Source organism: Eutrigla gurnardus (genome assembly GCF_963514095.1).
Source record: "Eutrigla gurnardus genome assembly, chromosome: 19".
Classification (NCBI taxonomy): domain Eukaryota; kingdom Metazoa; phylum Chordata; class Actinopteri; order Perciformes; family Triglidae; genus Eutrigla; species Eutrigla gurnardus.
Genome location: NC_139930.1, coordinates 14344838 through 14355627, shown reverse-complemented (window position 1 = coordinate 14355627; position 10790 = coordinate 14344838). Strand labels below are relative to the sequence as shown.

Below are 10790 nucleotides of genomic sequence, written 5' to 3'. Positions count from 1 at the left end.
ACAGCCTGTCGGACAAAGGCAGCAGGCCCTGACAGAGTACATGCTGTCACAGAGTGCAGTATCACCGGCAGGTTTTTGTCAGTGTTACACTGGGCCATTTAAACTTCACCGAGCTCGTTAGCCTAGATCCAGGTCCCGCGGCCGGCCTGGGCATTGTACATCCAGCACACTGAATCATTGTGCAGGGGGGGATAATCCATACAGGGTAACTGGTAGACCCTATCATGCAACACATAAGGGCAGCGGGATTTAGGTGTGGGTGGATGGGTGGGTGGGTCTGGACATCCATCCATCCATGCATCCATCTATCCATGCATGCATCCATCCATCTCTAAAAACACACTTTCTCCCACGTGGCTTGCAGGAGGTCTGTGTGTTGGAATGGCATGACATCTCTCTCTCACACACACACACACACATGGGGTAACAAAGGGTGCAGGCGGCAGGAGACGTGGTGTTGGAGTTGTGCGTGTTGTGTGTGAGCTCGGGACGGGGGCAGGCTGGGTCGGGTGGGGTGGGGTGGGGTGAGGTGAGGTGGGGAGGTGTAAGCATATGGGCACCCCACCCCTTGTACCCCCCACCCTCCCCCCTGCAAACAGGCAGATGTCAAATGGGACGTGCCTCCCTGATGGGGCACAGGGTCACACTGCACAGGGGTAAATAACAGAACAGGAGGGACGGAGAGAGAAGAGAGAGAAAGGCCTTCCTGCCAACACCACCCCCCTCCCTCCCCCTCCATCCAAAACACACCAAAATGTGTACACATGCTAGCAGAGAAAAGCTGCTGACACAAACATGCCAACACACACACAGCCATGGGCATTGAATTACAATACAGTCGAACAAACTGCAAACTATAAAGTGGCGGAATAAACCTGGCTTTTGATCAAATGGAGTGCCTTTCAAATTCATGCAGGGGAAAATAAGAAATTGTGAAATATATGAGAAAAATAAGGATTGTGAGTTCAATGTTTATTAATGAGACTTGTTACTGTGATATAAAAAAAGAAGCAACTGCTTATGCAACGTCCATGCTGGTCAGAGAATGGTTGTTCTGAAGGGTTTTATCAAGTTCAATGGTGTATTTTATAATTATTGAATTTGATTGTATTGCGACTGTCTATCTTCAGTTGATCGAGAGACAAGTTAGTTCAACCATAAGCCATATGTGACATTAGTCCATTCAACTCTTAATATTCAAGCCTACTGACATTTAAGGGGGCGGACAAAATATTAGAAACACCTTTCAGCCCCCAACGCCCCCTTAAATGACAATAGAGTTGAATCAACGCTTCTCTAGAAAAGTTTAATGGATTATTATTTAAAACTTTAAAAAAGTGTATTAATTGCTCAATACCAAACGGTGATGTGTGTATGTCTGTCGGTGTGTGAAGAATGTGTGTCTCTAATGTGTCCAGCACTATTTGAGTATGAAGGGAGATGCAACTCGACTCAAGGACAGGTGTCAGTTGTGTGTGTGTGTGTGTGTGTGTGTGTGTGTGTGTGTGTGTGTGGAGGTATGGGCCGCATCCCAAACAAAGCAGGGGAATGGACACACACACACACACACACACACACACACACACACACACACACACACACACACACACACACACACACACACACACACACACACACACACACACACACACACACAGGCTGCTCTCTGTGTCTTGAGCTCTGAATGGTTACGCCCGCAGGGCAGGAGTAAGGTTACTTTACATACTGCACTTACAGCTCCCTTTACCACTGGGGTATAAAATGGATTTGAATGAGAAAGAGGGGAACAGAGGGGTGGAAGGAGGGGGGAGAGGGGGTGAGAAGGGAGGAGGAGGGCCGGGGGATTCCCTTTGTGTAACAGGAGGCGAGCTGCTGCTCTGGCATGGCTATGGAGATGGAGGAGCGGGGTCACTCTCCCTGCTCTCCCTCCCTCTGTCCCTTTGCTATAGGCTGGCTGCTCTGTCTCTCCTCCTCATCCCTCCCTCCCTCCCTCCATCCCTTCCTCCCTATTAGCATAGCAGCTGCCTGATACAGGGCGTAGGGTGGGGAATGGCCAGGTTGCTGTGTGCATATGTGTGTGTGAGGGTGTTTGTCAGAGGGAGGGATGTTAGGGGGGGGAGGATGGAGGGGGGGGTCCAGTCAATGGCGGTCCGTCTGGCTGGTGAATAGCAGCTAAAGCAGGCCCCCGCAAGCTAGACAAAGGAGCTGTGAGGGAGGGGACGGGGTTGGGGTGTGTGAGGGAGATGGAGGGAGGAGGGAGGGGTGGAAGAATGAGGCAGTGAATGGAGCGCCTTGTCACTAGCGCTATGGAAAGAAGCACAGAATGAACTGGAAGAATGAAAGAAAAGTTCAAAAAGGAGCGGAGGGCAAGGAAAAGACCGGCCCGACCACCTGTCTCTCTCTCTCACTCTCTCTCTCTCTCACATTATTTCTTTTACTCCCCTTCATACTCACGGGCAGATTTTGGGGCGGGGGTGTTCACTGGTTGTGTTTAGCAACAGACCCTGCTTATGGAGAGAAAGTGTTGCATCAGCAGGATTTCAAGCTCACTGTCACCCACCAGCATCGCTGACTCGGGGCGGGTTTAGCTGCACATGGGCCGGGATTGTGGTCTAAATGATCGCTGTGCTTTCTGGGAAATGACAACAAAAAAAACAGCAGTGCAACACAGTGCAAGAATGTCAAAAAGATTGATGCTTTTTTTACTAACGATGATGCAACTGAGAGAGTTGTGGGTGATTATCACGGCTGCTGTTAAGTAAAGTTCACACTCACTCAAGTTTATACTCATTTGACATTGAAATTGGTCCAATTTTTTTGCAGTTATAAATGACAATGCTGATGTTGTATAATGTAACTGAAGAGTAAATATGATGTAGTTTAAGAACAAGTTGATACTAAATATAGTCAGCTGATGAAGTAAACAATAGAGAATGTTCCATGTGCCACCCAACTCAGTGTTTACTTTTATGTTGGTCATCAAACTTCGCGGTTCTCATCAACTGCACACTACTGCCAAGAGGCAGATACAGCTGAGCATTTGGCCACTAAAGAGACAGATATTTCCCAGAGGAGATGGTGGAGACCAAAACAGAACTAAAAGGAAAGAGAAGAATTTGCCGGCTTTGCAAATAAGCAACTATTTGCTAGCAACTCATCAACTTTATAAGGTTTGTGTTTGTGTCGTCTTTGCACTCAATTGGAAAAAAAAACAAAATTTGGTTATATTCTGACATATAACATTCATTTGGCAAATTATTGTTGGTAAAAATAAGTACAGGTGTGTAAGCCTTGCAGTTAAAACACTGTCATTCTGGTCTTAGACACAAATGTGTGCTCATGACTGAATGCAAGGTTACAGAAGAAATGGTAAAAGTCATAAAAATATCTTATGATTTGACATCATCATATAAAGGATACACCCACACTGGTATGTTCAGTTACTCCAGGTGATTAAAACTCTGAAGCTGGTTGGAGACGTGATCTGAAATTAGTGATCAGTCATTGAATCTATGTGCCAATTAGAATGATAACAACGCCTTTAACAAACCGACAGCGCTGGAAAGACCGTGTGACGCTTCTCTAAGTTCCTCTACATGTGGCCGCAGGTTCCTGCAGCAACTCTAAAAGTTCCTCATATGTGTTCCCGTCCTAAATGTAAAACTCATTCAAAACAAGCCATTCGTTTCACATTATTACCCAATCAGACAGCAATCATGTCAATCTCAAGGCACTTTGAGGAAGTCATATACAGGAGCGCATGTCGTTGTGTGTACGTTGAACAGGAGCCGTTATAAAATGAGGAATTCAAGTGTTGCAAAACCAATTAAACTGGGTTTTTACACATATCACAAGATGTTCGGTTAATCTTGTGTCTTACAGATCAAGTGTAACCCTTCGGATGAGGGGTGTAAAGCATGGATATGAATATTTTATGAGCCACAGAACAATGGCCTTTTGAATGGAGATGCAAGATAATCACACAGACGCACTTGATTGCAGCTGCTGTAACACGAACGCAACCAACAATATTTTACTCGATGTAATGCAAAACCAGACAAAACACACGCATGCACACACACTATATATGTCAACGTGGCCTGCTCGCCTTTTTAATATGTCGTTTAGATGCGTTTCTGCACTTAAAACAATTCCCTGAGCAATTTCCTCCCACTGTCTTCTCTGCAAAATTCCTCCCAAAATGCCTTGCGTTGTCTGGCTGACTAAAGCAGGCTGCTCCATGCAAAGGGCCAGACCAAGAGGAGCGAGGAAAGCCAAGGCACATGAAGAACCTATTAGGGGGCCTAGCAGCCAGCAGCAACCCTGGGAGGCCAGCCAGCTCAGTGTGTGAACAATAGGGTATCCCAGCTCAACAAAAACATCCTGCAGAAGTGAGAGACTCGGGGGGGAGAGAGGAAAGGACAAGCGAACTAGCAAGCCAGATAGCCCGTTCGGCCTGCCACGGCATCAAAACACAGAAGAGGGCTGGTGTTTAAAGGAGCGAAACCTTCCTGCTGCTTGGTGTGGTCAGCGCAGAACATTTGAGGTCAAAGACGGTTCAGCCCGCAGCTCGGAATGCAAGTTTAACGGCTGCTCTAACAATAAAAGTTTTTTAAATTCAGGATCACACTGAAATGAAAACACTCGAACCACAACCGTTACTTGAATCACATTCGCAACCCCTCCTTACTCAAACAGTAGCAGTTAACGGCAGGTCGACACCCAGCAAAAGTTACAACACCAACAAGGTCCCAGCACGCAGGAAGATGCACTGCAGCGCTGCTTTCCCACGACCCTCCCACAGCAGCGCAATATCAGTTGCAAAGCAGCGTTTCCATGAAACGGGTAGAACATGACTCAACGAAAGGTCTCATTTCAAAGAAGCAGGTGTTGAGACTCGTGAGCAAAAAGGAACCAGCAGTATTTTGTGCTAAAAGCCCGGTGAAGAACAATAAAATGATTGATGTTCATTTTAAGGCTTCGTTTAAATATTGCATGCAAAATTCACATTTCTTAACCTTTTTGACTGCAAATGAATGTTCCAGATTTTTGATTTATGGCGCAAATGAAGTGAAAGCGGTTAAACCAGACCACTTTTGGGGCCATGCATCATCACAGGGACGCTTCAGAACATGTGTATTTCACATGAAAACAAAAACACAAAACAGAAATGAAAATAAAAAAAGTTACAAGTTTGTTCCACACCACACAAAAATCATTTTTAAGAAGCAGAGTTAGTACCGCGTACAGGAAGGGGTTAGTGAAGTGAAAGGAACAAAGATAATTCCAGGAATAGAGCACAGATGATGAGTGAAAGACGCACTCAAGGGTGTGCGAGAGCAGGTTAGTTAGCAGAGAGCTGAATTATTGCGTAAAGCTTGGGCCTTATTCAGCAGAGAGGGGGAGCACAAGAGAGGAGTGTGTGTTGGAAAGTTGTTGAGTGTGTGGGGGTAACATAAAACCAGCTCTCCCACAACACACACAGGGGAGGGGACCCTTCTTTAAACTGAGCCTACCCACAATGCACTGGGCTCTTTTATCCCGGCAGTGAAAGGATGAGGCCAGATGAATGACAAAAGGAGAGAATGGGGATCTGGGTTGGGCCCGGCTTGGAAGACGGGGAGGGAAAAGAGAGAGAGGAGGGTAGGGGTGTGTTTCCCAAACCAACCTTTTCTATGTAAAATGCAGGAGGGGGGAGGAGAAAACGTAGCTTTTTGCCTGGGTGACGAGGAAGAAATGTATGCATACACAGTGTTTGAGTTTAATGATTTCTTTACTGGCTTGTACACAAACGTACAAAAATAATACAGCACTCATCTCCACATGACATCAGTCATCATCACAGTGTTACAAACGTTCAAAAATAAAAGAATACAAACAAAAAAATCAAACACGATGGAACATCTGCATCACTCATGAAAAATCAGCCGTTTCCCTCCTGCTTGAAATGAAGCAAGACCAGAAACACAACTTGGTCCAAAGAAGTCAGCACTTTTTTTTTTTCTCTTGAAAAAAAAAAAAAAAAAAATCATCTCACTCATGTACACCATTCCGGCGGCTGGCTCCTTACGTCATAAATGTTATGACCCTGGTAAGCCAAACAACCACACGACCGTGCAATTTTTAATCATGTTACAATGATCTTACCATCAAATGTATTATTCCCCTTTCAAATAAACAGGAAGACAGCACTTCAGAAAAGAAAGTGCCCCGAGATATCATCATCATCAGCGTTGATATATATATCCATATGTATATATACATACACCCAATCACAGAGATACACGCATCTTTGTTGAAAAAAAAAAACATCATGTTTTTTCCCCCACAAAGTAACACACACATTAGGACATTATCACCTGGAGCATATATTTATACAATAGTATTTTGTTGTGTTCGTTTTTTTTCTATTCAGAAAAAAAAAATAAAAAAAAAATGTTGACACATAAAAGCCAACTTTTCAACAACAGTCATCAGTGCAATATTCAAATAATAAAAAAACAAAACAAAAAAAAAACATCAAGTTTAAGACAAGCGATGCATATTTAATTTGTTGCCTGATACCAATCTATAGCTTGATGTAGTGGATCTATCGCTTCGATTACTTGTGGCTGTTCCAGGTTTGAAAAGGGAAGTTCTCAGTCTGGATGACTGTTCTAAACGACAGCGACGTGAGGCCCTCATGAGAAGCATCCAATCACACCAACACACTTCAATTAAAACAAAACAATAAAACACTCTTTCAACAGCTTCTCATGTGGTGAACCAGTGCTGCTATGAAGCTTCTATACAACTGCTGGCCATTTGAGCAGTAGGCTTAAAAAAATAATAACATAACATTAAAAAAAAAAAAAACATACAAGCAGCATTGATACAAATGTTAGGGTGCCATGACTTTCAAAATGCAGCAGGCAGTTTATGAAACCAATTAATTTTTCCTTTTCCGTGACATCCTGCAATAGTCATGTGTTGTTGTTGTTGTTGTTTTTTAACTCTTCATCGTCCAACAGTATTAGGGTCCTGCTCAGTAGTAGTAACTATTCCAAAGCCTTGGCTCCTGCAGTTACCCCGTACAAACACTGGGGGCGCACAAGGCTCCGCATTTTTGTGCAATAAAACTCCCTGCATTTATAAGTCATGCGATACAATTCCATTTTTTTGTAATGACTGGAAAGAAATAGAAAACAAAAACAGAGGCTAATGAAGACAAAGGGAGAGGAGAGTGGAGGTTTATAGAGAAAACAATGGCAGTGTGTGTGTGTGTGTGTGTGTGTGTGTGTGTGTGTGTGTGTGTGTGTGTGTGAGAGAGACAGACAGAGAACCACAGACACCCTTGCAGAAAGGCAAAACGACACATTGCTTGACAGAATAGGTTTGGTTGTGGTGTAAAATAAACTGTCCCGACTGAGGATGCAGGGATGGGTTCATTGCATCTTCTGTATGGAAGTCCATCTGTCCGTATAGGCTACAAAAACACATACTGGCACGCGGATGATCACAGACAAATTGTGAATCTCCTCAGACTCCAAACAACGTGGCAGAGTGGTGAGGGAGCTGAACAACTTGAGAATACTTTATAGTCGAGGTAGCTGGCAAAAGGCAACCAAACAAAGTCCTTTTAATGGGAGGAGGAGGAGGAGGAGGAGGAGGAGTGGGGGAGAAAGTCCTCTTGAGGATCAACAGGCTTTAACAGAGGGGTTTCTGGGTTTGGGGGGGTGGCAGGTCTACCTCCACACGGGACAGTTTATACTACGAGTCTGAAGCAGCTTGAGTCACCCTAGATATTCTTACACTTTAAAAAAAAAAAGAACCACAACATATTCAAAAATGCATCTTCTAAATGTACCTTCATAAATAAAAAAAAAACACAAAAAACCCAGCCTGCTTTCACAGTGATGACTAGGATGTTAATAAAATACTGAAAGGAGATTATAAAGTGAATTCCAAATGCGACCTTTTTGTTGTTGTTGTTGATACAAAGCGAAAGCAGCGGGTTTTTTTTCTCTTTTCTCTTAATAACACAATGAACCACCGGCAAAGTGGTCGCAACTGGCCTGAAAAGTTGGACGCCAGCATGGCAAGATCGGCATGGAGTAAGGCTGAGCGCATTCAGCTACTGTCTCTTTTCTTTTTTTTCTCTTTTAAAAAAATAAAACAAACAAAAGTAAAGCTATTGTGTACAGTACTTCACAACAGTGATGGAGTCACCCTGTTGTTACATAATGATTACACATCTGAAAGCGTGTTGGATAGCCATAATGCCGCTCTTTGAGTAACAAAAATAAAACTAATTTAAAAGAAAAGAAAAAAACCCTCTGGTAGCCAACAGAGGGCGACCCTTCTTCTCTTGTTCGTGTCTTCCCTTTCAGATATTCCAGCATGCAGTCTTATAGCATCAAGTGCCGAGTTTCTTATAAAATAACTTAAAAAGGGTTTTTTACAAGTGAACAATGGGGAGCAAACAGCCCCCCACAAAGAAACTATTCAACTGTATACTGGAGATGGAAGAAACTGGGCCATCTGCACTCTGGAGTCCAAACACACACGCACGAACACACACACGTGATACACGGACACCGGCTTCTTTTTTTATAGTGGACGACGAGATCTAGTATACACATTCAAGAGGAAAGCTTTAGTACCAACAAACTCAAAGAAATTGCGTTTCTTTTGTTAAAAAAAGATGCGTGTTGACGCGCCGTGCGTGAACCATGCGGTGCTTCACTCGGGAGTGCAGAGGAGGGGAGGGGGGGCGTTTGGTTTACAATGTGTGAAGATTATTCTGCAGGTTTTTATTTTTTATTTCTTTTCTTTTCTTTCTTTTTTTTTAATATATATAATTTGGCACAACTATGTAAATAATGGCAGTTTTGCTGGTACAAGAGCCTGGCTTTCCCGTGTGTTGCAGCTTGTATTTTCAACTTGTTATTTATTTTTATTTTTTTTCATTTTTTTCTTATTTTACCTGACAGCAGAGACAGATCACCGGGCGCCAGAGGAGTACTTGGCCTTGGTGATGAGGTATAGCACAATGTCTTGGTGGCCCCCGAAGGCAGCGATGTGTAAAGCGCTCCACCCTTCCCTGTTGGCCAGTCGGATATCTGCCCCAAACTTCACCAGCAGTTTTACCAGCTCCAGGTTGCCGTCAATGACAGACTGGTGGAGGGCCGTCTGTCCCTCTGGCCCGAAGGAGTTGACGTTGAACTCGCAGTTTGTCATGTTCTGCAGCAAAGAGTGCAGCTCCTTGGTGTTGCCCTTCTTCACCGCCTCCTGGAAAACCCTCTGCGGCGCGGAGCAAGTCGACACATCCGCCTGGCTCATGGTTGCAGCTCGCTGGAGGGTGGGGAACCAGTAATCCTGCCTGAGCTCTAAAGCTGAGAATAATCGTCTTCTCCCTGTTGAGCGTCTCTGGTCTTGTGACAATGCCACAGTTACACTGGATTACAACCAGTTATTAAGGCACTTTAAAGTACTAAAACAGGAAAAAAAGGAATCACTGTGTATATCCCAAAAAGGACAAGAGAGGAAATAACACACGTGGTGTGCAAAAAAAATGTTAATATTCGAGAGATCCTAAAATCCCTAAAACATAAAAAGGATGCTCTCAAGCGATCCGGAGGTCTCTAGACGTAGTTCCCTGTGTATAGCAGCAGCAGGTAGCGATGGAGGAGACGGACACCTCCGACTTCACTTGGGGGGGAAAGCACGACCACTATCTCCACAAGACAGCCTCCGCAGGTTTTTTTTTTCCCTTGAGCGGTCCTGAATCCTGGCTACACGTCCCGGCTATGTGTCGCTGCGCATGTGGCCAGGGTGTCTGGGAAAAGAACAACACACAAACAAACAAAAAAGGACAAGAAAAGTCCCGCATTAATCCCGATTCCTCACAAGGCGGACTGCGAGAGAGACCCTCACATTCCGTCACATCCACGAGTGAGAGGACACCTCCGTGCGCACACGTTTACGCGCGGCTACACCGCTACTGGAAACTCATGTCTGGAAAACGTAATCCGCTGCCGGTGTGTGGGCTTACCTGTGACAGATGGACGGGTCCGTAGCGACGAAAAAAACGATCCTAATCCACCGTGTGGCCCCGGTCTGCGTCCTCCGCGCGGTCAGTGTGAGACTCTGCCCTGCGCTGCGCTCCGAGGGAATATTTTACGCGTCCTTTATTTGCATGACAATGCCATCCCAAAGAATCAACTGTGGAGGAATGGGCGGAAACCCGGGGAGGTTATAGGCTGCCGGCTCGGTTAGGGGTGGGGGGTGGGAGGGAGGGATCAGTGCCCCATGTGAATCTGCGGGGAGGAGGCGTGGTCTCCCGAGGAGGGTGAGCCAAATGTTGCTGCGGAGATATTAAACAAGCCGCCCGCAGCAATGGTGAGCTCTATATCCGATCTCCTGTAGCCGACCCCAGGAAGCGGACTGAAAGCCAGAGGCATGGTGCTGCCAGGGCTGTAAAACTGCTGAGAAAGCGGGCACGTTGTAAAGGATCATCCACTGGATTAACATCAACAGGAACTCATAACAAAAACGTCAGTAAGCCTCTCCACGTCTCGTCGACGGCGATGGAAATGGTGACTGGCGAGGATGTTCACTCATGCAAAGCAACAAAAAGAAAGAAAAATAAAATCAACTTTACTTCACATCGTCGAGGTAGCCTAACTTATATGTTAACGTGACATTCCTGTTGACAGGTCCTCTTATTTAAAGGATTGCGACCCACAAACAGGAGCAGAATAAGGTGACAATGATATCCAGGAGAGGGTGTGCGCCAACAGCGACGTGCT

General features: G+C 45.1%; 1 protein-coding gene across 1 annotated transcript; it reads right to left on the bottom strand.

The window, feature by feature from the left end:
• Positions 1-6019: 6019 nt before the first annotated feature.
• On the bottom strand, positions 6020-10208 carry nrarpa (NOTCH regulated ankyrin repeat protein a). Its single transcript, XM_084034927.1, has 2 exons — positions 10034-10208; positions 6020-9817 (listed from the first exon to the last, which is right to left on the bottom strand). Exon 2 carries the CDS (start codon positions 9319-9321, stop codon positions 8983-8985), a length of 339 nt encoding a protein of 112 aa, XP_083891053.1. The 5' UTR covers positions 9322-9817; positions 10034-10208; the 3' UTR covers positions 6020-8982.
• Positions 10209-10790: the final 582 nt, after the last annotated feature.